This window comes from Saccostrea cucullata, unplaced genomic scaffold (genome assembly GCF_032062105.1).
Source record: "Saccostrea cucullata isolate Sc308-1 unplaced genomic scaffold, CSIRO_AGI_Scuc_v1 ctg5731, whole genome shotgun sequence".
Classification (NCBI taxonomy): domain Eukaryota; kingdom Metazoa; phylum Mollusca; class Bivalvia; order Ostreida; family Ostreidae; genus Saccostrea; species Saccostrea cuccullata.
The window spans coordinates 10,543-38,457 of record NW_026929688.1 but is presented as its reverse complement, the minus strand read 5'-3'; the positions used below and the strand labels follow the sequence as shown (position 1 = coordinate 38,457).

The 27,915-nt window shown below is 33.4% G+C and overlaps 2 protein-coding genes across 2 annotated transcripts; both read right to left on the bottom strand.

Moving 5' to 3' along the window:
• Positions 1–19: 19 nt before the first annotated feature.
• Positions 20–858, bottom strand: LOC134281826 (uncharacterized; the record flags this gene model as incomplete). The annotated part of the gene is made up of 2 exons (XM_062764264.1): positions 222–858; positions 20–40 (listed from the first exon to the last, which is right to left on the bottom strand). Coding segments are annotated over exons 1-2 (631 nt in total), but the record flags the coding sequence as incomplete, so codon positions are not given.
• Positions 859–8,352: 7,494 nt separating this feature from the next.
• Positions 8,353–26,336, bottom strand: LOC134281825 (uncharacterized). Its single transcript, XM_062764263.1, has 8 exons — positions 26,277–26,336; positions 20,984–21,623; positions 20,855–20,875; positions 20,731–20,751; positions 20,574–20,594; positions 15,081–15,167; positions 12,996–13,106; positions 8,353–9,290 (listed from the first exon to the last, which is right to left on the bottom strand). Exons 2-8 carry the CDS (start codon positions 21,594–21,596, stop codon positions 8,353–8,355), a joined length of 1,812 nt encoding a protein of 603 aa, XP_062620247.1. The 5' UTR covers positions 21,597–21,623; positions 26,277–26,336.
• Positions 26,337–27,915: the final 1,579 nt, after the last annotated feature.

The window sequence follows — 27,915 nt, the reverse complement described above, 5'->3', positions numbered from 1 at the left end:
GACTATTAAATGTTCTTACCTCGTTTAACCTTCAGTTCCCCTAAAAAGATATGAAATAGGATGTAAGAAAATAATAACAAAAACAAAGCATTTTTTCTCAATCTTAATGCATGTAAAAGTAATCAAAAAATATGTTGCAAAGTGTAATGAATCAAGAAGAAAATCATCAACAACAATGAAATTATTATAAATAAAATGATAAAACTTATAATTTTATTTACCTGAACATCTCCTAATTTGGGCAACATATTCCTTGGATTTGGTCGGGTTCAGATCACAGTCATATAAATGGTCTATTCCTCTTTCATATCTATCGCTACCGGTAACTTCCTTCTCAATCTCTACAACCGACGTCCTTAACTCTCTCCAGTTCTCTTCAAACTCTACGTCATCAACAGTACCATTGGTAGAATGTCCAGAGATTGAATTTCGTAAAATGCGGATCCTTTCTATGCATGCAGCCAAAGAAAAGTCAGATGGACGAGGTAGATTTCCCCAACCAGCTATATGCGTTGGAATATTACATATATTCCGAAAAATTTTGTACAGTAATGTGATATCAAGATCTCTGGATCTTATTTGCGGAACACTACTGGTAGATGAATGTGGAGGATACAACAAGTCTTTCTCCTGTTTATTCGTTTTTTTCTCCAATGTTGACCTATTTTTGTCCAGTTCTGTTCTTAGATTTGCTGGCTTTATATAATGGCTGAGAATGTCTCTCATGACGTCACTACAGATTGTCACCAGGAACTGACAGAGTCGTGCGAAATTTTCTGTAGATTTATTTGATTCAGAGTTCAACACAGAGGGTCTAGGTGCATCTCCCATGTTTAAATATTTTCATTGATAGTTTGATCTCTGAAATATGCATTTCATTAAATTGTATTAACATTCTCAACGATATTTATCAAACTAAACATATATTAATGTCAATCAAAATTGATTTTCCAACTTTCTATTTGTCAAAAATACGGGTTGCTTTTCATTTAAGAAAAAAAAAATATTGTGCCCATAAAAAAGGGATTTTTATAATTATTGAGCATTATTCCGTACATTATTTCAAACTGCCCCTTAAATTATTTGAGTTAAGATGATGTGTCAGTTTGCAGTTCAATTTGCAGCAATTGTTTATGTCAAATGACTTTTTAAAAAAAAAGATGCATCGAAGGTAAATTGAATTATAGTTTAGTATGAAAAAACTAATATCTACTATTTATGACAGGTGCCTAAATTTCACATTAATGCATATAATGAAACTCTTAAGAATGTTCTTGTAATGGATTGTAGTTGGGAATCTCCCTTGTTGATCGTTTAAACACTAAGCTTTCAATTTTCACTTACATGTAAACTATGATACATATATCTTTGGATGTTATCTGTTAAATTGACACAGTTTTACCAGATAATTAAACTAACATTTAATTTGAAGATGATGGACATGGTTGAGTTCATCCCTACACTCGGCGGGCAGACTTTTTACACCGTTTACGAAGATACAGGAAAACAAAGGTATGCAAGCTATATACGGTTGTGTAGATAAATAAGAAGAAAATGGTTATCAAAAGTTTGCCAGTGCACTTCATCTGAAATTGAAAATGAGTGCATTCCTGAGGAAGGGTTTACTAAGTATAATTCGGAGTAAGATACCTTGTCTAAAACATGTGCATGTGATTAAAACGCATTTTTAATCTACTGACCCCCTGTCCGTATTATATTTTTTTGAATGTCGTAGCTTTCCGTGCACATTACAAGTTAAATACATGTGAAATATAAATAAAGCAGCAATATGAAAACTTATTTTAGTAAATAATTTTTAATATATAGGAATATTATTTTCTCACCTGTACCATTTATAATTGTTACACAAAATATCCCGGGATTAAAGGAGGAGGACCAACATGAGTCCAATACCGGCTGTTACTGTATGACAATAGACAACATATATTGATCACATGTCCTAGGGTAATTGTACTTTTTGTGATCAATTGATAAATATCTGTGTTAAACTGCCAACTGTCAGTTAAAATAACAATATACTGCATCTGTTTTATCTACATTTTAAATCTTAAGCTTTTGGAACAAAAACATATTTTTCCCCTTCTCTCTCTCTCTCTCTCTCTCTCTCTCTCTCTCTCTCTCTCTCTCTCTCTCAGTAGTGCTAAAAGCGTTTCCTTAGAATTGATGAGCTGATCACTACTTTATCACTTCTTTGTTGATTCCACCTTTTGGCGTGGAGAGTGAAACTGAGGATGATATCGTTTAAACCCATGTGTCCACTGGGTCGATTCAGGTGAAGATCCCCTAAATTATATAGCTTTAATTGTTGCGACATTCTAGTGGTGGCGTCTTAATATGTTTGGAACGTTTTTGAAGGGACGTTAAACAAACAAACAAACAAACAAATATACATTACATACAAAGTTTCCCGGTAACATACTTTTACAATCATATTTGTCAGTTTATTAATTTTTATCAGATAGATTTTTTAAAGGTAAATTTTGTTGATTAAAGGTACTTGGACACAGATTTGAAGTTAATATTTTCTCATTTTTTCTGTATTATATCACGAATTATATATTTTAATAGCATTTCACACAAAAATTAATTAAAAGTCTTATTTCGTTTAAAAGTTATTAAAACATAAGATATGTTGGCGTGTTTGATTGACACACTCTCACAAATTTTAACTTTATATTCTTAATCCTTAGGAAAAGTGGCAATTTTGATGTGTTTTAATGAGAAATATTAAAACTTTTATCAAGAAAAATATTTTTTTTCAGAGTAGAAATGTTAGAAAGCAAAACACCTTCACAAGTATCGTCATTCCGAACGAAGAGATGCGTGTAGAGTTTAGCAAATCGAGCACACTCGTGTTATAAACACAGTTTTTGTAAACAGGGCTCGAGATCTTTTATCGTTTATATATTTATCACAGTCTGCTTACCACAACTGCACGGACTGACAATATATTGTGTGTTTGTTTTGCTTTCGAACGTGTCTACTCTAAATTTTCTGGATCATAGTATTAATATTTTTCATTTATACAAAACGAAATTGCCACTTTTCCATAGGATTAAGATTAAAATTAAATTTGTGAGAGTGCAACGATATGTCAATCAAACCCGTCGAAAAATTTAAAATTTCAATATCTTTTAAACGAAATAAAATTTTTAATTAATTTCTGTGTGAAATGATATTTAAATATATAAGTCGTAATATTATAAAGAAAATAATAACTTCTATAAAATAAAATCTGTGTCCAAGTAACTTAAAAGCAAAAGGGGGATAATGTGGCAGAGTAAAAAATTAGGACACACTCTGCTCTTACATATTGAGACTAAAACACAAAGATTATTACTACATATACTGAGTATTCAGCCAATAAAAATCTGTTATGCATTCAGATTCATTGAAACTTAGACTATTTTAGATAGCATATCCAGGGACGTAGCAACAGGGGGGCCGGGGGCGGGGGCACTTTATTCCCAACATTACCTTTACTATTGAAAATGTCCACTGAAAGCTTGGTTGGCCCCCACTTCTTACTACGTAAAGTGATATGAAGGGAATGTAGTATTGTAAGCCAAAAAATTGAAGTAAAAGGAGGTTGGCCATGGAAAAAATTGCCCACTACCCCCCCTCCCCCTTTTTTTTCTACGAGATAGGATTTTCGAGTTTGGGCATTACCCCTTTTTTGGGCTTGTCAACTTTAATTTTATAGGTAAGCAAAAAAACATTTTTCCCTGGTTGCCCCCCCCCCCCCCTTTAAAAAACGATGCTACGTGCCTGATATATAATATATTCGATTCACTCACAAAAATAATTTTTGTTTCTTTTTATGTACATGTATTTCATATATCCAAAGAAGAAATAGAATTCATATATACAATTATTTCTTGAAATCTTAATTTAAAAGATTTTATAAATTCCTTGAACTCCTCTAAATATTTGCAATGTTATGATCGGATTCTAGTCATTGATTTTTAATCTCCTATTACATGTATTTAAATTTTTGAACATACAATATTCTTAATGTACGACCGTGCGAATAATTTTCTTTGTTACATATTTACATCTGAATAAAGTAGTACAAATAAGCATTATAGGGTAGAGTGGTCCATTAATTTGTAACTATATCTTGCACAAAATAATGATTTAATGTTTATATTTTCATTTTTTTACCCCTAGCTTTGTAAATAAGATGAACATTTTGTAAATAAGCTAATAATTAAAATTGACTTTTTAATCTTTCGGGAAATTTACAATTAATAAAAAAAGTCCTTGCAACAGCTTCTGTTAAAAGTGATCGTGAATTTTGATTTTAGCTTGTCAATGTTCACGACGTTCTACGTTCGAGACGTCGGAGAAAAACGCATATTATGTTATCCTATTGACCACTGACCCCCTGTACATATTATAGCGTTTTAAATGTCGTAGTTTCATGTAAATAAAGCAGCAATAAAATAATTCTTAATTAAGTGAATAATTTATAATAAACAAGAATATAATATCTTACTTGTGTCACTTTTACATAGAAAATCCGGGATTATAAAATTATTTTTTACAAACAGATAAAGCCGATACCAGCTGTTACAGTGTGATAACAGACAAAATATTGATCACATGATCACATGACCTAGGTTTATTGTACTTTTTTGTGATCAGTTGATGTATATCTGTGTTTAGCTGCAAACATCAATTAAAATATCAATAAAATGGAGCTATTTTTTCTCTATTTTTTTTCTATATTTTTTAGATTAAAAATTAGTCTCTCTCCCTTTCTCTATACATATATATTAAATATACGTGTCAGTAATTAATATTTATATAAAATATTGTTCTTTTCTCTTTCTCAATTTATTTTCTTTTATACATGTAACTATCCAGTCTTTTACGATATTGGTGTCTGGCACTTAGTGCCTTTTCCACCCAAATAATTTAGCCAAAAGTTGAAAAGGTACGTGTAACCAAGCGGGGATGGAAAATGCAGTTTCAGTTTATAAATTTATTAGGAATTGAAAAAAAAGCAATGGCAGATCTACAAATACAAAAACATATATACAACATCATAATACACATTGATACTGAGACAAAATATTTTTATTTCCTCTCCCTTCAAAAATAAGAAAATTTAAGTTTACTAAGCCCATGCAAAACGTCAGTTTCATAGTTTAAAATACCGTTCTTTCAAAAATATGAAAAATACTAGAGCTTAACTTGGATTTATTAAAAATATACAAAAATTTAATAGACGAAGAAAATTACCTTTCAAGTGGTGATAACGGGCAGCTGGTAATAATAAGCTAAATTTCGCGCACTGACAGGGATGGGCCCATGCCTCAGTATATATAGCAGAAAACCGGTTAAACAAAGGGGTACAAACTTACTGGCCAATGAGATTTCGTGAGTAGAATTCATAAATGGAGATTACTACCAAATATGGCATAAAGTAAATAATGGCTCAGTAGGTTATTTAATAAAGATAAAAAAAATAATTTTAAATAAATATGACTCCGCCACATACGTATGAAATTAGAAATTATTCATGAAATGTCTAAGGTAGTCCGATCCTCAGGTTAATAGAATTAGCAGTTAAGGATGTACAACACACCTACCCCAAAAAATTCCTGTCGTTTAATTTTCGTTATTTTTTTTTTATATTTAGTACATGACTATGTCTAATGCATGTATACACATTTAAGACAAAATCGTTCGAGTGGTTTTTGGACAGGAACTTCCAAAAGTTACCCCCTTTAGTTGTTTACAAGGAGAGAAAATTTTTAATCAATGAACTACATGTACTTAAACCTTGATTTTCAAAAAAGCCAGATTAGATATAAATGTCAAATTTCATTGACTTATTCCTTTAACCATTTAACACAAAAACATAGTCATCTTTTTGATAAACATATCATCAAAACAACTTTTAAAGACCTTAAACTGAAAAACTATGAATTATCTAAGCCTTGAAAATTGTGTATTTTTCAAATTCAAAATTTTTTTGTGAAAAAACCTGTCGTTTAATTTTGGTTAAAAAAAAAAACTTGCTTAAGGTTGCTGGTAGTAAAAATAATCTTCATATTTTTTTGTATAATTTTTGTACGACCAGTTTTGATTTAATAGCAGAAAATCATCATCATCATCAATTACCCCCTCCCCCTTTATCAATAAATCACGTTCCCGCGCGTCTTTCAGACGGGGGTCGATCACTTTGCTATGAATCTAAAAATAAACATTTAAAAAAAAATCAAATTGGAATATTGCTTTTGCTTCAAAAATATATTAACTTACAAATTTAAAAGTTCTTATATGTAAAGCGTACTTAAATGCAATTTTTGAATACCCCTACCACCCCCACCCCTTAATTCCTTTTTTACGTCAAAGACAATTAGCGTTTGACGAAACGTCGTTAACAGTGCAAATATACTAGTATTTCGTCATTTGAATCGGGGAAGTATGCATTTGTTTTTAAATTCATGAATGCAGAATAAATATTGACTACTGTTTTTATATGTAACAGGAAAAAATTATTGAAGGATTTTAGTGTTTAGTCCATATATGTATGCGTTATGCATTCCATATCACATGAAACCTGGATACGAATTCAAGTTATGTTGAACTTGAATATGTTGATTTTTAATTTTATTTCTTTAATTTTATTTATAAAAAATGGTGTATGTTCAACTCTTCTGTGATATAAATGGAATAGTTGTAGTTTCTTCATGTCATTATTTCAAACGAGACAGTATGTGGCCGTGGGGATACATCGACGTTTGCATAGATGTACACCCCTCATGATATTGTACGCATTCGTTCAATGTCGTTGCTTCTAAAGTTAAAATGAAAATTCCGTATTCGTCCACATTAACTTCACAATATCAAACAAACTCTTCTTCTATTTCAATTTATATCAAATCGCACATTGATATTTTTAAAAATCTCATAGGCTACGTTTTGTTTTGATTCGAGGAAATGCGAACCGACATTGTTGACAGTGACAGAAAGTGAAACGATTTGCTGCAATGGGATATTCATAAATCAAATGCAGACAAGAAAACATTGATGTAACCATCAATTGTCGCCCGGGAAATATATAAAGTAAACAATGGAAATGACCTTTGATCATCAAACCGCTTCGATACGTGTGAAAAGGCATGCGTCTAATTGATGGAGACGATAGTCGCGAATATTTGGAAAACTTATAGTCGGATAAATGTCAAACAAAAACGATACCATTTTAAACTTCAATTCCTCGAGTAAATGTTGGCTGCATAAAATATAAATTGAAGTTAGACACATGCATCACCTATATTCAAAAATGTATTTAATTTTCAATTTTAGAATATAAAACACGAAGTGTGCATAGTACGTTTTTATGCGAGAAGTAAAATTCGATGATCTAAAAAAGGGGACCTGTCGTTTTTTCGATAGTAAATGATAAACAACTTTATATATTAAATGTGAAAAACATATCTATTTTTAGAGAATCACTTTATGGAAGTAAATATATTATGTATCTCGTAATTTATAAAGGGAAAGAACATTCTGATTAACAATCTTTTCAATGTTTAGAAAACCTTTAATTTTGAATAACTACTCCCACCCCAATCCCCATATACCAACACTTAAACTTATATGTATAGAGCAGCCCGGTCCTCCGGGCTGCAATAATTTCGGTACTAGTGAACAATTCTTTTCAATTCTATACTTACATTGTGTATATGAAAAAGTAATTTTAGCTATATTGAAATGTTAACTTAAGAAGCTATTACAAATAATATGCAAATAAGTTTTAGCGATATTCAATTTTAGCGATGTCAGCACCCTCGCTAATAATGCCAAAATTAAATATTTGCTAAAAATTTTACTTATACGGTAGCTCCTTTTTAAATATTTACATTACACAAATCTTTAAGACAAAATTTTTATATTCTCTCTCTCTCTCTCTCTCTCTCTCTCTCTCTCTCTCTCATCAGATTTACTTGACCAGCTCTATTTAAGTTAGAACATTTAGAACATTTTTATTTTCATTTGGATGTTTTTGCTTGTTTTAATTTCTTTAATTGGAGTGTCTTTGTGCAACAAGAAAATAAGACAAAACAACATTTTTAAAGTTTGATTTATTTAATCATGATTATAGGGTAGACACTTTACATGTATATTGTTTTTAAAAAATGAAATTCGTTATCAAATTATTTCATGCCAAAAAAGCTATACATAAGAGATTCGAAGAAAAAAACTTTAAAGTCTGCGTCGAAGTTCACCGTCAGTCTGCAACGTCACACGTTTATGACGTTATTTTTCTGTATTAGCAAAAATTGCATAAGGACCCTTTTGTCATGGGCGCAATCATTTATGAACACAACCAAATCCCTTATCGTCAGAAAGGATTTTAGGGATTTCCACTTTGAATATGTCAATTTCAGAAGAATTGTACAAGACCCATATCGTTCCATTACTGCTGTAAGCAAGGTTTCTTATCTTAACATCTTTTGGTGTTTTATAAATGGTATCGACAATTTCACCTTCACTGTTCATTAAGTCAATGGACCGTCCATGTCCATAAAGAAACTCACCTTTTTTGTTCAAAACCGGGATAATTATTCCTTGCTCTTCCGATTCCAAAGTCCATTTGACATTACGAAATTCCTCTTCAATGCATAAATGTTTGGTAATGCCAAAGGGGTGATGATTCGTGAGAATCATGTCTCTGTTACTATTTTGATATACTCTCAAGTAAGAATGCTGTAATCTTATGTCTTCAGGTAATTCCCAACTACTCAGGAGAGATCCTTCATTATTGTATTCATTGAATATTGGATATGTCTGAACCTTAGTTATGATATAGTTACCAGAATGCATACGGCATATACTTTTGTGTTTATACGTCACATCAAAATCAAACATCTTGCGGAATACACCATTCTCACCAATAGCTACTAATGAATGTTTATAAGCAAACACAGCCTCGCTCTCTTCATTGGCCTTAACCTGAGTTGAGATTAATCCAATGTCGTATTCCTCTGGTATTTTGATTTCTTTGATAACACCGATGTCACTGAGAAGATACAGTCTCGAACACTGTAGTGTATCAGGCAAAAGTGGCGACTTGGGTGAGGTATGAGGAACCAACAGCCAACATTTGTTGTTTATTGTCGAATGCATGGAGAATAGAGAGACGGGTGCCATTCCAGGTAAAGCAGAATTAAATTTAATGGTTGTTGTTGATTTGCTTATTGTGTATGTTGTTGTATCACTCGTAATAATCTCATCAAGAATACTCATGCCTGTAACATAGTACGATTTAAGTATTTCTCATCTATACTCTTAATTATTTCACATATATTACCGACATTTACGTCATATGTCACTTTTGTCAACTTCAGCCTCATCTCTAGAACTGCAGAACCAATTTCAACCAATTTTGGCACACTGATCGTCTAGTATTAGAAAATGGAAGAGAAAAATTTGAATTTCATGGTGCTAGCCCCTGAGGCCTTAGGGGTGGGGCTTGAACCATTAAAATAAACTGAGCTATCTACCAACATTTTGAAATTCATGGCCTTAGGGTTCTAGAGTTGGAGTGGGGTTCTAATGACCATACAGTAAAATGCATAAATTCTTTAAAAATCTTCTTTTCCCCTTCCTATATAAAAAATATAAAATAGGTGCATTGTTTTAATTGATAAAGTGTGCCTTTTAAAAATCGTAACATTTTTTGCCCCAGGGCGAAGGGTTCTGTGGAGAGAGTGGTTTAATTTCTGTTAATGATAAAGTGAAAGTGCTTATTTCTATGAAAATCTTTTCTGCTCATAGAAATATGACCTTACCATTTCCCCACAGGCACATTATAGCGTGGTACAAATTTCTCTAAAATTTAGCGTAAATAATATTATGAAGTAATATCTTAAAAAGTAAATAATTTTTCCGATTTCATGAGATTTAAGCAAGTATGAAATAGAAGAAAACTGGCATTGAATTCAATATTAAATAAACTTTTAAAGTGAAATGCATGATCGGGGGGAAAGGGTATATGCTTGTTGCGTTAGAAATAGAAAATGGTGTATGCGTTAAAATATGTGATAGCGGGGAAGGGGGTTTAATTAATTGTAAAGAGTAAACGTGCCTTTTATAAATTTGTGATTTTCATGGTCACTGGATAAGGGGTTTTGGTGCTAGTATGAGGCACTATTGATTTTTTTTGTGGTAAAAATGCATTATTTCTTTGAAAATCATCTCTAAATCTGGATATTGAAAAAATCAAGTGCATATTTATGAATAGCAAAGGTGTCTCTTCCAAAATTGTAAATTTCATTTGATGTAAGGGTGGGGCGCTATTGAAAAAAATAGAAAAAAATGTATTAATCCTTTGAAACCTCCTTTTGAAATAACGAGCACTATTGAAATAATTATATCAATAGTGGTTGAGAGTGCATTTCAATAGCAAACATAGTTAGTAACCACTATTGAAATACGACCACTATTGAAATGATTATATCAAAAAAACGTTTTACCGCGTAATTTTTATTTTTTTTTATCCAAACTTTCACAAAAATTGGATTTGGAATGAAAATCTATAGATTAATAATTAAAGTTTATAACAGGTTTGAATATCACAGAAGGTTTACAATTTATTTATATTCTAGAATTTTTTTATTTGCATATTTCAATGAAATCAGATCAAAAAATATATACTAATCCAGGCATCCATATTTTGTTTGTATCATCTGTCCTTAAATGAAGATTTGGATAGTTATCGAAATTATAATTTCAAAGGTAATTCAAATAATTATTTTGATTTTTGCTGAATACTTCAAAACTAAAACCATAATTTTATCCATATTGAAATCCTTATTTCAAAAGTGAACATTATTTCAATAGTGGTTGCAACCTACGTTTGTTATTGAATTGAATCTCACCAACTATTGAAATAAGTATATCAATAGCGGTCGTATTTCAATAGTGGTTATTACTAGGGATGGCAATCGATTGCAGAATTGCTAATCGGTTAACCGCAAGTCGTTCCGACCGATTAACCGGTTAGTCGTATCAAGATATACATTTTGACATTTTTTTTCAAATACACAAGAAGCTATAAAATGCTTTACAAGTTATATTCTGTTTATCAATCTTAATCAGGGAATTTAACTTTAAAATTAAATTTTATTTTAATTTCAATAGATCAGAAAAAAAATTACGAAAACTAAGAATTGTGCCTGAGAAATCAAACATAGATAATTTTCAAAGAAGTTAAAGAAGTTCATTCTGCATTGTCACCATAATCAAAACTTTGTCTCAACTCTTTGTTCTTTCTAATTGTTTGATTTAAAAGATAACGGCAAAATATAGACATACTAATTAAAAGGGTTAACGGTGATGTTTTTAAAATCATTTAACATCATAGGAAAGTCGGGGTAACCGGTATGATTTTAAAAACAGTAATTAACACTTTACAAACTGACCTATTGCCCCGCGATTTCCTTCTGGAGAGCCATTATTTACATAATTACCTCCAAATCATCTTTATTATGATAAATATTGAATGAAATTTTATGCAACGGTTTCTTTTCTACAAAATAAATTTGATAAAAACTACGTTCAAATTTACATATATTTTATTTTTTCCGACTAACCGATTACGGATTTTCTAACTGATTAGCATCGTTCCGACCGATTAATCGATTAACCGGTTACCAATTGCCATCCCTAGTTATTACCTATGTTTGGTATTTAAATACACTCTCAACCACTATTGATATAATCATTTCAATAGTGGTCGTTTTTTCAATACTGGTTGCAACACGCCTCTACTCTTGTGTATTTTGCACTTGAACTAAGTGCATGGTTATGATGAACAAGGATGCCTTTCCCAATTTTTTTTTTGAATTTTTGTGGCCAGGAGATTCAGGTGGGGAATTGTTAAATATGTAGTAAAAATGCACTATGGCTTTGGAAATCTTCTTTGTTCCCCTTGAGTATTTAGCTTACAAACTTATTGCATGGTTATGATGAACAAGGATGCCTTTTCAAAGAGTTTGAAATTCATATATAAGTACTTCATCAAGGGTTTTTGTCTTAATTAGGGTGGGGCTCTTTCGAATATGGAGTGAAAATACTTTATTTCTTTGAAAATCTTCTCTGTCCCTCCGTGGATAATTATCAAAAGAACTAAGAACATATTTATGATAAGAAAGGGTTCTCTTGTGAATTTCTTGGCTTCTGGATAGGGGACTCTGGTGTAAGGATGGGACCAAGTGCAATGTATAGTGAAAATGTATTATTAATTTGAAAATCTTCCTTTCTGCTCCTAGGTATCTAGCCAGCAACCAGAGTATGTAAAATTGTAATGAGCAAGGGTATTTTACCAGATTTTTGAAATTCTACATCACTCTGTGATATTAAATGATTTGCATTCTACTGAAAAAGTTATAAGTATCCCTGCTTGCTATTTACCTGAAAGGTTAATTGATGAATGGAATTTTAGAAAGAAAGAGATTTTTATAGTTTTTAATATAAATACTTACTTTTGATTATTAAGTAGACTAGTAAATAACAGGCACATCAAAACGGAAGAGAAATATTTAATAATAATATCTTTACAATTGAATTTTCTTTAAGGACTAGATGAAACCAATGAAATATATATAGAAAATGACATCGGTTAACTGGCAGTGCTCAAGAGCTATTGTATTATTTAGTCTGCATGGGCATAGTGACAGATGGGGGTGAGGGCAAGTGCAGGCAAGTAAATAGATCAACTTAATTATATAATACTGGGCACTTAATTTATTATTTTGATGATTCCAAATCATTCTATTTCATTTGCTTTTTGGCGACAAATCTTCATTTATCATTAATTTCATATTCAATCTATAGACCCTTTACAGTATTAAATTTAACTCTTAATACCATTAAGTCCCTTGGGCCTCTGGTTTTGATTTCATTAACCACATGGATCAGATCAACAAATTGGATGCCATTATTATACGTACTATTACTATTTGATGACAAACCCTTGTCGTGTTGTAATATCGACTCTGTCGTTTTCAACCCTTTCAGCAAACACGTCTCAGATTTAATAGCTGTTAGACTCTCAGCAATCTCTTATGAGGAATGAAAAAAATGAAGAGTTTCATTTTTAATAAGAACATCATAATCATATCATGTATTTTTTGGAAAATTAAATTCATGACATTTTTAAAGTTACTGTATCAATCGTTTAATACTGATGTACGAGGGGCGTTCAATAAATAATGTCATCAGGGCTCGGGAAGAACCAAAAAAGCGTTTTTCTATGATTTTGTCTTAATGATTTAACTAAGATATTCTCTTTTAGTTAAAACACATGTCCGTAACATTTTTATTCAATTTCTGATTCTTTATAGAACATAGTATACTGGAAAATGGTAGATCATATGATTTGCTGTACTTATTTTTTTCTTTCTGAAAGGTGTTTTCCTAAATTTGGGAAATGAAACAAGTCAAAGATTGAAAGATCTGGCGAATATTGTTGATGTGACAAAACTAACTTTCTGTTTACCCCAAAACTCGTTTACTTTTCATGGCCTGTGTGTTTGGACGCTGCCAGGAAGAAATGTAATGCAGTGGATTCCTCATTCTGTTTCCTTCCTCTCATAAACCTTCCAATTTTTTGGCAAATATTCTGCTTACTAAACTCCTCCAGAAATTGAACTGCCTCCCTATATATGTATTTGAACAACAAGACCGCTAATATTTAAGAAAATAGCGTATAAAACTGTTTTTGTGTTCTTGAAAATTTTTGCTCTTCTCAGGCCTTTGCAGTTTTGTCAAGTACATATTATTCTAAATTTGTTTTGAGGGTTTAACTCAAAATGGATTCAAGTTTCATGATCTGTTTGAATTTCAGAAAAACGTGGATAAGAACAATTTTTGATTTTTTAAACAAAATTGTTTAGATTTTCTACACGCTCGTTTTCACTCATTTTTTAAAATAAAGGGTGACCAATAAGTATTAAATTTTTTTACAATCAAATGTTTCTTTAAAACCTTGTGAACTACCCCCAAAATAATGTCTATCAAATTTGCTATGTAACTTAAAGTCAATAAAACATAATCAGTGATAATTGGTTGAATTATCACTAATATACATTGGTTGTTGTATGTACTTGTTGCCAAGGACTGTACCCATTTTTGATGCCCATTGTATAATTTTTGTTAATTGAAATCCACCTGTTCATGCGTGTATGAAACAGACATGAGTTGCTGTAAATTTCACATATTTCAGTTAATAGATTTTTGGGAAATTAACAAGTTTTACAGCAGTTTTAATGATGCATTTAATTTTACTCTAGTTTACTGATTCTTGACCATTCATTTTTAATGCAGTGTCTCGAGTAGCCCTTGTTTTCCAGCTTCCCACAATGAAATTATGCGATGAAAAGTGGTCAGATAAACTGTTATCAATTCATTAAATATTCAATAATTAGAGAAAGTCTAGCTTAATGTCATATGACTTCTATGTCGTATGTCATCGAGCTGATGACATTATTTATTGAACGCCCCTCGTATAAAGAGAAATATTATGCTTTAAGTATTAAGTATTCTAGCAAATAAATACTTATTGTATAGAGAAAAATCCAATATAGTTTTAGAATACATAACTTATCCGCTTAAGGTCAGACGATATGTTCCCAAAATATAAGTTTTGTAGATCTTTTTAATGTATGAAAACTATACGCAATTTTAATTACTTTCTTATTTCGAAACATGTTTCGAATTGTTTTTAAAAATTTGAAACACTACAAATGTGATTTTGACAAATTAAGTGTTTTTTTTATTTAGCAAAGGATTGTATAAGAAATGCCATCCTCTGGTATCTCGCACAAATGCCTGGTAAGGTACCTCAATTTTTTCAATTTGTGAGTAAAAATTTTAAAGTATCAATTCTTCAATGACAAAATCTTGGGAAAAAGATAATATATTTTTTGAGGAACGTCTCGTTTGTCCTTAACAATTTTACACTTGCAAGCTATATCAGAACTGATATTTGAAGATGCAAGCTTTTTTCAACAAGAATTGAAGAAAGGATAATTTACCAGTTAATCTGGCCTCTACATTTGCTTTGAATTTTACATTACTGTCCTCGTAAACTGCTTGTCTTTCATATATTGTGTCAAGTCGTACTGAAATAGATCATACAGTGAGATAATGTCAATTTAGTTAATGTAGAATTAAATGATGGCTGCCTATACCAAGGTACATTAAACAAGATGACAATTGTTGAAATTAATGGAATTATGGCATATGCAACCAAATGATGATAAAATAGATTCCTTTCTTGGTTACGAATTCTACTCTATGAAACACGATAACCACATGTTTCCAAGTTGGATTATACAACTCTAGGTTTATGAATAAACACAGGTAATAAAAGTAAATTTTTAAAAAAAATCTTATAAAAAAAATATGGTGACCTTCTTTAGGAATGGTTATTATTACAATCGATGTTAAATTTTAAAGCACATTAAAATTAGACAAGCGAAATTTTATTATCATTTTTAATACAGAGCTTTTTACATAAAAATATTATTTTTCATGATATTACATATTTTTGGCGCAAGTCAATTTTCATTGCTCTAGAAAGTCATATTATACAAACTTAAACTAAATGGGAATGCTAGCTTACATGAACTGTTTGCATGTATAAATAAACGAACATTTTGTATATAACATAATACATTACGAGGTAATGTATTTTAGATTACGTTTTTCATATAAAAAACATAGTTTTGAATTTGGCAAAAAGTTATAAAAATTATTCTAACGTGAAAGGGAGGTCACTGCCTGTGAACCCCCGCAGGCTCGTACCCGTGATAAAAACGGATAGCCTTGAGATGCTGCAAATATATACAATGCGCAGTCTTAATCACTCGATACTGCGTATATAAGGTCTTTACTGGTAGCGAACAAGTGACACTGGCAGGGAAGTCCACACACCAGCGCACTTCCACAAGAGACAAGCAGGGATGACCATGATGACCGCACACTTGCCCTTGCGCAGTGACAAGCAGGGATGACCGCACACTTGACACTTATACGGTTCTAGCCTAGAGACACTGGCAGGGATGTCCTCACACCAATGCTCTACCACAAGATGCAGGCAGGGATGTCCACACACCTGATCTTGCACAGCAACAAGCAGGGATGTCCGCACACTTGCTGCTAATTATAAGAGATGCCAATTACAGAGCAGGGATGACCACACACTCTGTCAAGTAATAAGCAGGGATGACCGCACACTTATCACTTATCACAGTACAATATAAGCAGGGAAGTCCGCACACTTATTTGCACTAACAAGATTTGTCGAGTTTTACCTCTAGAACCTCTCTTTCTTAGATATGCCAGTAAAAACCCTATATATCCTAATACCATCTATAATACATAGTGATTATTTATTTACAAACTAATTAAAACATTAATCAAGCTTTCAATCAACCAATCTTTAGTAACCCAACTAAAGTAACATACAATGATTATAATTGACAACTTTAAATCGAATTCAACACTAATTAAGTATTTATTTTTAATGCACATTATCAGTAATCAAAAATAAAAAGGGCGATAATTTTAGCTATAATGAAAGTATAAGAAAACGGCTTTCCGTTTCATCACCCCCACCCCAGCTTTATGCGTCCTCGCATAAGAAAACATATAACGGCATTAAAAAAATCTACCAAACGCTATTTACAAACACAATTATCTACACTGTATTCCCCATTCTGCAAAATAAAATATGTATAAATATTCTACTTAACAGAATAGTAATTACAGTAACCCTTCACATTTACCATTACGCAAAACAAAATGCAATATTTTGTTTAACCCAATGGTAAATAGAACCAATAAGGTTCGCTTGCTGGCTCAGGTGATTCTAATAAAACATAATCTTCATGCCAGCGGGGAGGATGGCGCATGCGCTTGATTTCAACTTTATCTTCAGTATGAACAATTCTTTCATTCTCTTTGTATACGTCTTTTGCCTCAAGCGCTTCCCCTGTATTTGCTGGGTCTTCTTCTTTCAAAGATATCTGCCAGTATGCCCAACACAATTGCAGTGTCGGAAACCATGCATTTCCAGAGAGGCTATTCAGCGCATTAACGATCCGCTGCAATGGGTTAGCGTCTTTTATGGTAGGTCCATTCAATTCCCTGTAGTCAACACAGAAGGGAGTACTGCCACCCTTCTTTCGCACTAAAACACCTGCTGCCCAGGGGCTAGAGGAGCGCTCTATAATTCCATCTTTCAGCATATCATTTACATGCTTGTCTATTTCTTCGGCAGCATGGAAAGGGACACGTTGCAAAGGTTTCTTTATGGGGTGCGCATTGCCAACATCAATTCCATGCTCAACCAAGTTGGTCGTTTCTTATTCAGAATTACTGACTGCAAACGTATGGGGGTATTGTCGCAAAATGTCTCTCACTTTAGATATCTGGTCCTCTGTCAGATTGGTACTACTGCGCTTCAATAGACGGATGACATTTCCGCAATGTGAGTGCCACTGTAAATGGTTCGACTTTCTGGTCCCATGTTCAACTGTACTTTCTTTGACTAAGGTCCTCCCTACAAGACTACCTGTCGATACGAACTTTTCATTTTGTTCCTCCAAACCATGCATCATTGGAATGCTTTTGTCCTCCGGCGCACACACTCTCACTTTTATGATTACTTCTTGATTTGTTGGAAGTGTCACAGTGTTCGGTGCTACGATGCGATAACACCCATAATTTCCTTCTTTTATCAGGTCGTAGTGTTTTCCCTTGATGCGCATTTTCTTCTTGGTCACATAGATTGCGCATCCGTTTTCTTCCAGAAAATCAAGACCCATAAGTCCATCATTGCTTAGTTCTGCAACCACACCATCCAGTTTGCAAGAGAGCCCTCTTATCTGTATTGGAAAGGTTCCCTTACCGCTGATCTGGAGACAGTTGCCACCAGCATCCAGTATATCACGACTGAATGAGTCAAGCCTAGGTCGGTCCTCTTCTAGGATCCTTTTCATCAGTTCTGTAGATATTAGGCTGACTGTCGCACCTGTGTCTACCAATACCTTCGCCTTCACGCCACAGACGTCCATTTCAATGAATAGGCCAGCGTCCATTCCGACTGGACTTGATCCAATGGAAGCTTTCTCTCCGGTTTTCACACTTCTGCTAGAAGACTTGGCATCCTTTGTCTTTGCACCATGATTTTCGGGTTGGTTTCTAGTAGAGGACGTAAGTGGAGGTTTAGCTTTCCTTTGCGCCTGAAAAGCTCTACAATCCTTGCGTAAATGTCCCGGCTTACGGCAAAAGTAACATCTTTTCTGTGTCCCCAATGTTTGGTTTGCTTTCCATAGTCGGGATTGCTGTGAATTTTCATTGCGCTCTGCCTTCATTTTTCTGAGTTCTCTCTGCATAGATTCAAACTTTGCGCTTAATTCCTCAAGCATTGAGACAGTTCTTCCTTCCGCGGATTCAACGGTAGTTGGGCGCGCATAGTTCTTTTTCTCAGCTCTGTTGTAAGCTTCTATTCGACAGCCAATTGAATAGCTTCATTAAGATGTTTAGGACGCGCCTGCTTTATGCGGATGCGCATTTCCAAGTCGACCAATGCGTCCACAAATTGGTCTTTAGACAGCGTTTCCCGAATCTCAGCTGTCGCAGTGGGGTAGGCTAAGTTGGCAAGTCTGCAAATGGCCTGTCCTAACTCCGGAAGAGATTCTCCAGCTTTTTGGCGCCGCTCACGCATCTGCTCCCTGTATAGCTCCGTTTGACTCGGGGGTGCAAATCTGTCCTCAAGGGCTTTAACAAGTGTTTGATAATCGGGCTTTGTCCCCTTTGGCATGCTACCTAATACTCCTTGCGCACTTCCCCAAAGAGAAACAGCTAAATACAATCCTTTCTGATGATATTTCCATCCACTTATTTCCGCACATGCCTCGAAATGCGCATGATAATCCAACCAGGGACCACTGCCATCATACGTTGCCGGCTTTATCATTTGTCTTTGCGCTGGAAACTCTGCTAGCGCGTCGTCTCCGCTATGAGGACTTGCAAATCTAATTCTGGATCTCCTTCTTGTTATTCCTGGGAGAAGAGAATCGTCTTGATCGTCTTTGTGAAGTTCTTCAGGACGACGTCTACTCCAATGTTTGTCGTTTTGCGCCGCATCTCTATCGAATCTGGTAGGAGACTCTGAATGAATGTAATCGCGGAGCCTTTCTCCGGTTTCTCTAAACATGTCCCTGAGAGATTGTCCTACAGAATTTTCTTCAAGGATAGGTGCGCGCTGGGTTAGCGCACCATCATGTTCAAGCGCTAATGACTTTTCTTCTGTCTGCCGCAATTCTCCGGAGATGCGAGATTCGCCAACACCCGAGTCTCTTACTTTGCCTTTTTTACGCGGGGTCACTGGAGTCGACGACTTGAAACCTCTATTCCTGATGCTTTCCTCCTTAAGCTCAGCAAGCCTCTCTTCTATCAGAGATAATTCTTTGTCTACGTCTTCAGTCACGCCGCTATCTCAAGGAATCCCACCGCTGCCACCAAATTTTATGTAACGTGCAAGGGAGGTCACTGCCTGTGAACCTCCGCAGGCTCGTACCCGTGATAAAAACGGATAGCCTTGAGATGCTGCAAATATGTACAATGCGCAGTCTTAATCACTCGATACTGCGTATATAAGGTCTTTACTGGTAGCGAACAAGTGACACTGGCAGGGAAGTCCACACACCAGCGCACTTCTACAAGAGACAAGCAGGGATGACCGCACACTTGCCCTTGCGCAGTGACAAGCAGGGATGACCGCACACTTGACACTTATACGGTTCTAGCCTAGAGACACTGGCAGGGATGTCCTCACACCAATGCTCTACCACAAGATGCAGGCAGGGATGTCCACACACCTGATCTTGCACAGCAACAAGCAGGGATGTCCGCACACTTGCTGCTAAGAGATGCCAATTACAGAGCAGGGATGACCACACACTCTGTCAAGTAATAAGCAGGGATGACCGCACACATATCACTTATCACAGTACAATATAAGCAGGGAAATCCACACACTTACTTGCACTAACAAGATTTGTCGAGTTTTACCTCTAGAACCTCTCTATCTTAGATATGCCAGTAAAAACCCTATATATCCTAACACCATCTATAATACATAGTGATTATTTATTTACAAACTAATTAAAACATTAATCAAGCTTTCAATCAACCAATCTTTAGTAACCCAACTTAAGTAACATACAATGATAATAATTGACAACTTTAATTCGAATTCAACACTAATTAAGTATTTATTTTTAATGCACATTATCAGTAATCAAAAATAAAAAGGGCGATAATTTTAGCTATAATGAAAGTATAAGAAAACGGCTTTCCGTTTCATTATTATCAGGTGGAAAAATATAATGAAAAGTAGTCTTATTTTATGAAGATGAAAGAACATTCCCGAATGCAAAAATTACTATTTAATAGCATGTGATGTTAATGAAATTCCATTATATATTTTTAAGGAACACTTTCTTTCGTTTACTTACCTCTCTTAGTCTCTACTTCCTCTGTTATTTTATTATGAAAAGAGAGAAAACAAAATTATAATATATTACTGCTCAACATTGTAAGTATTTACACATATGCAATTGATCATGTTATGTTTTAATTCAAATATTGGGTCATTAAATAACATGTTCTTACCTTCAACAAGATAAATTCTTTCTAAAATTCAAAGGAAAAAAAAATTAAAAATGAAACTTAAAAATTTTTTAACAATAAAAAAGCTTGATATTTACTTATGAAATGGTGTGTTATTTGTTCCTACCTCTTTTAATTTTCATTTCTCCTAAAAAGGCATAAAATTAGATGTGAGAATTTTTTTTCCTTAAATAAAAAGCAAATAATTTTGGCAAATTTAGTGCATATACAAGCAAAAAAATCTTTTTTTATTCACCTGAACATCTCCTAATTTCGTCAACATATTCCTTGGATTTGGTCGGGTTCAAATCACAGTCATATAAATGGTCTATTCCTCTTTCATATCTATCGCTACCGGTGACTTCTCTCTCAATCTCCACGACCGAAGTCCTTAAATTTCTCCAGTAATCCTCGTACTCCATGTCATCAACAGTACCATTGGTAGAGTGTCCAGAGATGGAATTACGTAAAATGCGGATCCTTTCTATACATGCAGCTAAAGAAAAGTCTGATTGACGAGGTGGATTTCCCCAACCAGCTATATGTGTCGGAATATTGCATAGATTGCGCAAAATCTTGTAGAGTAATGATAAATCCAGATCTCTGAATCTTATTTGCGGAACACTACTGGAAGATGAATGTGGAGGATACAGCAAGTCTTTTTCCTGTTTATTCGTTATTTTTTCTAATTTTGATTTATTTTTGTCCAATTCCATTCTTAAATTGGCAGGTTTTATATGTTGACATAGAATGTCCCGCATGACGTCACAACAGATTGTCACCAGGAACTGACAGAGTCGGGCAAAATTTTCTGTAGATTTCTTTGGATTAAAGTACAACACCGAGGGGCTAGGTGCATCTCCCATCATCTCACGTTATCTTTGATACTTCGATCTCTGAAATACACATTTACATAAAACTTAATCTTTTTTCACTTTTTATTTATTAAAAGCAAATTTGTCTTTCATTAAATTAAAAAAACATTTTTTGTCATTTTGCCCGAATATTTTTGACATTTTGCCCATATAATAATATTTCTATAAATATTATGCATTACTTCGTGAATAATATAAACTACCACTTAAATTAAGAATGAGCGAAACTTTCAGTACAATATAAATCTCGCCCCTATGACTCGCTTAATATTGTACTACGGTGGATAATTCAACATATTGATCTCGAAAATAATCAACAACTGGATAATATTTACTAGTACAACTCGAAAATTCAAAATTGTTTCACAATTAAGAAATGTGAAACCTAATTGTTTTCATTTCGATTTTTGTCTTAATATATCTATTTTTGTCTGTCATAGATTCTCCTATGTTTCTTGTTTCGTGCACCACATTACAATCTGGATTTTCAGCTAATCTTTACCTGCTGATAATGAAATTTCAGGCTATTATAACCTTTTACTTGCTGCTTAATCTTCTAGCCTCATACCTTGGGACTGAGACTCTTGTCCCAAGGGAGAAGCTGTACTCAGTTAAATTTGTTACAGAAGATAGAACAATCACCCCCCAAACAACACTCAGGTTTGCATCTAAAAATACTTTTGGTATCAGTGTGTCCATGGAAACATTGTTTATTATTAGAGACACTAACTGTAAAATCTGGAAACCAGAAAAGCAAGTCTTGCTCTACTTATGTGCCATCTTGTTAGCAAACTCATATGCACCAGAACCTAATCCTGGCCCAAGGACACCTAAGTACCCATGTGGCTCTTGTAAAAGAGCTGTCACATGGAAAACTGCAGGTGTCTGTTGTGATTCTTGCAGCGTATGGTACCACAAAGAATGTCTAGGCATGAACACATTACACTATCAGGGTTTGCATAATGCATCATGGGAATGTGATCTTTGTGGCCTTCCAAATTTTTCAACGTGCATATTTGACACATCTTCATTTTTGAGTACAAATATTTATGAACATCTAAATGACTCATCATTTAATGACAGAAGTATAGGAAGTCCAACAGCAACATCCTCCCCTGTACAAAATTTAAACACACGACCAAACTACACTAAGTTTAAAAGATCAGATGTACCTTTAAGAGTGATAGTTATTAATTGTCAATCTGTCAGAAATAAAAAAGCAGACTTAGAAAATCTTGTTGAATCAACTAAACCAGATATTATCATAGGTAATTAGTCATGGCTGCACAAAGATATTCAATCATCAGAGGTTTTCCCAAGTGGTTTCACATGCTACAGAAATGATCGCAAAAGTGACTCGCATGGTGGGGTATTTATACTTGTGTCAGATAAATACATTAGTTCGGAACCTACTGATCTGAAGTCAGATGTCACTAGTGAACAACTGTGGGTCAAGTTGCAAGTGATAGGGTCACCAGACCTGTATATAGGTAGTTTTTATAAACCACCAAAACATACAGAAGAGGAATATCTCACTCACCTTGAAAAGTCCATTCAAAGAATAAGACAAAGTGAAAACTCACATCTGTGGTTAGGGGGGGGGACTTCAACCTGGGAGGTATTGATTGGACAACTTATTCTACCATACTAAATTCACAGAATACAAAACAGTGTAAGCAAATGTTAGATATCTGCCAGGATAATTATCTTGAACAAGTTGTTACTAAACCAACACATATAACAGCTACATCACAATCAACAATTGATCTTTTTTTCACTTCCAACAGTTCCCTTGTGAACAATGTAGAAGTTATACCTGGTATATCTGACCATGAAATAGTTTACATAGAAGCTAGTTTAAAACCAAGAAAAGTTAAAAAACCACCTAGGAAAATCTATCTCTACAATAAAGCAAACACAGAGAAAATCAAAGAGAATATACAAAACATGAACATAAACAGTCAAAATCCATTACAAGATCAGAATATAGACAATTTGTGGGGTGAATTTAGAACCAAAGTATTGGATATCATGAATGAAAACATCCCATCTAAAATGATAAACAATTCAAAAAAAAGGTTGCCTTGGATAAACAGGAAAATTAAATCACTAATTAGAAAAAGAAACAAACTCTTCAAAAATATGAAACAACATACAAACAGCACAAGTACCAAGAAATACAAAGACATAAAACATCAATTACAAAGGGAAACAAGGAAAGCATATTGGACCTATTTAGAGAATATTATTTGTTATGATGAAAATATAGAGACTTCACAAAAACAGAAAAAGTTTTGGAATTATACTAGCAATACCAAAAAATACAGTTCAGGAGTAGCCCCTTTAAGATCTGAAGGGATACTCATTGATGATACCAAACAGAAAGCGGAAATTCTTAATAAACAATATCATTCAGTCTTCACACCTGAAAATGATCAAGAACATATACCACAGTTGAATGACAATTATCCATCCATGCAAGATATACACATAACTGTAAATGGCACACAAAAATTATTAGATAAATTAGATCCTAGCAAAGCCACAGGGCCAGATGAAATACCAGCTCGCATCCTTAAACAATATTCATCTGAATTCGCTCCACACCTTGCACATATTTTTAATTAACATCTCATTGGCACAAGGGGAGGTACCTGCAGACTGGTGTCAAGCAAATGTCATTCCTATATTCAAAAAGGGGGAAAAATATTTGGCTAGTAATTATAGACCTGTCTCATTAACATGCATTTGTTGTAAAATTCTTGAACATATTGTTGTCAGCAACGTTTTGAATCATTTAGATCAATATGATATTTTAGTAGACTGTCAACATGGATTTAGAGCTAAGAGAAGTTGCGAAACTCAGCTACTTACTCTTAGCCATGAATTATTGGAAAATCTACACTCAAACACTCAAACTGATTTGATTATACTGGACTTCTCAAAGGCATTCGATAAGGTGTAAGAAAGTTGGATAACTATGGAATACGTGGTAACACCTGGAGGTGGGTTTCTGCTTTTCTCAGCAACAGAGTACAACAGGTTGTCCTTGATGGTGAGGTATCTAGTCCAATGCCTGTGGTCAGCGGGGTTCCTCAAGGGTCAGTCCTTGGGCCCCTTCTTTTTTTAATCTTTATAAATGACCTACCATCTTCTGTCACATCAAATACAAGGCTTTTTGCCGATGACTGTATCCTGTATCGACCTATTCATAATCAAAATGACTGTGTAATTCTTCAAAAAGATCTTGACTCGTTAGCTAATTGGGAACATATCTGGGGAATGCAATTTCATCCTCAAAAATGTAATTCACTTAGTATTACCAGATCTCGCACACCAGTAAAATACACCTACAATCTGAAAGGACATACATTAGAATCTATCAAGACAGCAAAATATTTAGGGGTAACATTATCCTACAACATGTCCTGGGAACCGCATATTAATAATATAACTTCTAAGGCCAACAAGATACTGGGTTTTCTAAAAAGAAATTTGCAAATAAAAAATGAAGAAACTAAATCTTTGGCATATAAATCAATGGTCAGGTCTAACCTCGAATACTGTTCTTCAGTTTGGGCACCTCATACAAAAAAAACTTAAAGATAAACTAGAAAATGTTCAAAGACGAGCTGCAAGATATGTCACACATAGATACCACAATACTAGTAGTGTCTCAGATATGTTACACCATCTAAATTGGCCAGCATTAGACAATAGAAGAAATATATGTAGACTTATAATGCTATTTAAAATTACACACAATTTAGTGGCTATAGATCAAAACCTTTATTTAGTACCCCAGATAACGACCATTACACGTAATACTAGTCCTCTCCACTTTCAGACCTTCAGTACACGAACGGATTATTATAAATTTAGCTTCTTTCCCCATACAGTAACCTTGTGGAATTCTCTCCCACACTCAGTGGTGGCAGCGGCCTCCCTGGACCAGTTCAGAACTCTGGTCCCAAGCTATGTCCCATAACTCTTATATTTATAAAAACAAGTAGAACACAATGTAAATACACATTTTTCATGCACAATTTTGTAAATTGTTTTTCATTGCACTAGGTTTTTTTATACCTTCTATGGCACTTAGTTTCCTTTTTTTCACATACGTTTTATAATTAAAATTAGAGGTCCGTTTGCGCAGGGCCAGCGTATAATCATCATGGCTGATGGAACGCTGTAATATGTAGATGTAGATGTAGATCTATTTTTAAAGAATCTAATTACCGTTTTTGATGATTAAATTGGAAAAATTTTTAAATATCTATTAACAGTTAAATTAAAGAATGGACAGATAGAGTACTTAAAAGTATTTTATAATCACATATTTGCTTTTAAAAGTACACCCGAGCTTCTGTGTTAATTTAATTTTTTTAGAAACAAAAAATTGATGTTTGCCTTGTTCTGATCGGAAATAACTCAACATTTCGAATTGGTTTAGAACTTTATTTTATCATTTATTCAAAAACCATGAATTAATTTTTATTGCACAATTCACATCAGTTCAAATGGATTCATCGCAACGTTTAATTTTTGCTGGAATTTTGGTCTGTTATGCTCGATAAATCTGCCAAATGTTAGTTATATTGATTTCCAGCATAAATATCATAAGCATAATATTTGATAACTATCACATTTAATATAAACGAACAGAATACTTACAATATTGAATAATTTGAACCGAATTCAGGAATTTCATGCCATCAATTACCTTGATTACTGGATGCTTCCAAATATAGAAAAGGGGGATTCCTATTACTTTCGATCCATTCGGCACATCACGGGTGATTTTATCCAATATTATTTAGGGTACCCCAGACAGACAAGGAGACCCGAATATGATCGATCTGAGTTTGTTTCCAAATATAGCAACGGGGAATTCCATTGCTTTCGATCGGTTGTGTTCTCAAATGGCATAAAAACGAGCCATAGCGCATTTGATAGCCAATTTCGCCTACTCTAGTAATTTTTTAAATACATTGTTTTACCAAAATTTTGTCATACAATGTTAGTTTATACACGCCTTAACACAAATCACACAAAAAATATTCAAATATTAATAGTTTCCTCATATGATAGATATAAAAATCGTTCAGTTTATACGGAGAATATAGTAAATACTGAAGTATCCCCCTAAACAATGACAAACTGTAGCTAAAGACCACCCTTAAATCATTTCTGAATAATTTTATTTGGATATGACTGTACATCATTACATTTAGATAATTTTGGTTAAAGATGGTCTTCATATTGAAAATGTTGAAAATATGTATTTATTTTTCTTCTTCAATTATTTGAAGATTCAACAATCTGTCTTAAAATTATCCATTTGATTCTCACGACTTCGTGGCTTAGTGGTATGTTTGCTGGATTGAAGGCATCATGATCATGAGTTGGAGTTTCACTGTGCGTTTTTCTTGTCTACTATTTTATTTTTTCCTCTCTGTCCATTTTTCCCATGTTTTCTTTTATTATTTTATAATGCATGTATAAATAATGTAAGAGATATATAATACAACATAACACCTTAAAAGTATTTTGGGAAAAATCTGTCTTAAACTATTTTAATGACCAAAAGTCATGACAGCTGCTTGCTTGTTTTATTTTTTAAAAAAATTCTAACGATTTTATTTAGAATAAGAATATTGAACAAGTAATATTACTGTCATGTTTCAAACATGCAACTATAAAAATATAACAGTGGTCCACAAATGATTACATACATGTAGTTTGATTTTAAATTGAAAAAGTACATGTATCTATAAATAGAAACAGGTGATTTCCTTTGAAATATTTGAGTCGGCCGAGTCCTCGGTAAGGCAGCTATGGATCTTTCATGCGTTTTAGATGAGTTATCTGAGCTACTTCAGCTTCCAAGGCAAAGATTTTAATCATTTCTGACAAATTGATATTTAGAATTCAATATATTTTGAAAAGTATTTCTTAAAAATATCATTTCAGTTGTCATGGCAACAAAATACATCATAAACATGCTGGAATTTCCACTTATTAAAAAAATGAGTTTCATTTTAGTTTTTTTGCTAAGTTAAATGTATTAAAAATATTTTATTGTTGTGTTGAAAATTATGAGCATGTTGTACATTTTTTTAAAAACCAATTTTAAGTATTTTGGGGGGATGGGATGGGGTTGGAAGGTAATCGCCAGAATTTAGAAATTTTACATATAACGTGTTACCCCGAATTGATTTCGATACTGGCAGGACCTCTCAAAGTTTAACTTAAGCTACTAAAAACTGATACAACCCATGAAAACAAATTCTGTGTACAATTTTATTTTAAT

What these genes read in the sequence shown, in the direction of transcription:
- LOC134281825 (XM_062764263.1), bottom strand. Translation starts at nt 21,596, where the DNA reads ATGATGGGAGATGCACCTAGCCCCTCGGTGTTGTACTTTAATCCAAAG. An exon ending in AAGAATTTATCTTGTTGAAG is followed by an intron (nt 20,595 to 20,730) that starts GTAAGAACATGT and finishes ATAAAATAACAG; the next exon opens with AGGAAGTAGAGACTAAGAGA. An exon ending in GGAAGTAGAGACTAAGAGAG is followed by an intron (nt 15,168 to 20,573) that starts GTAAGTAAACGA and finishes GATCTATTTCAG; the next exon opens with TACGACTTGACACAATATAT.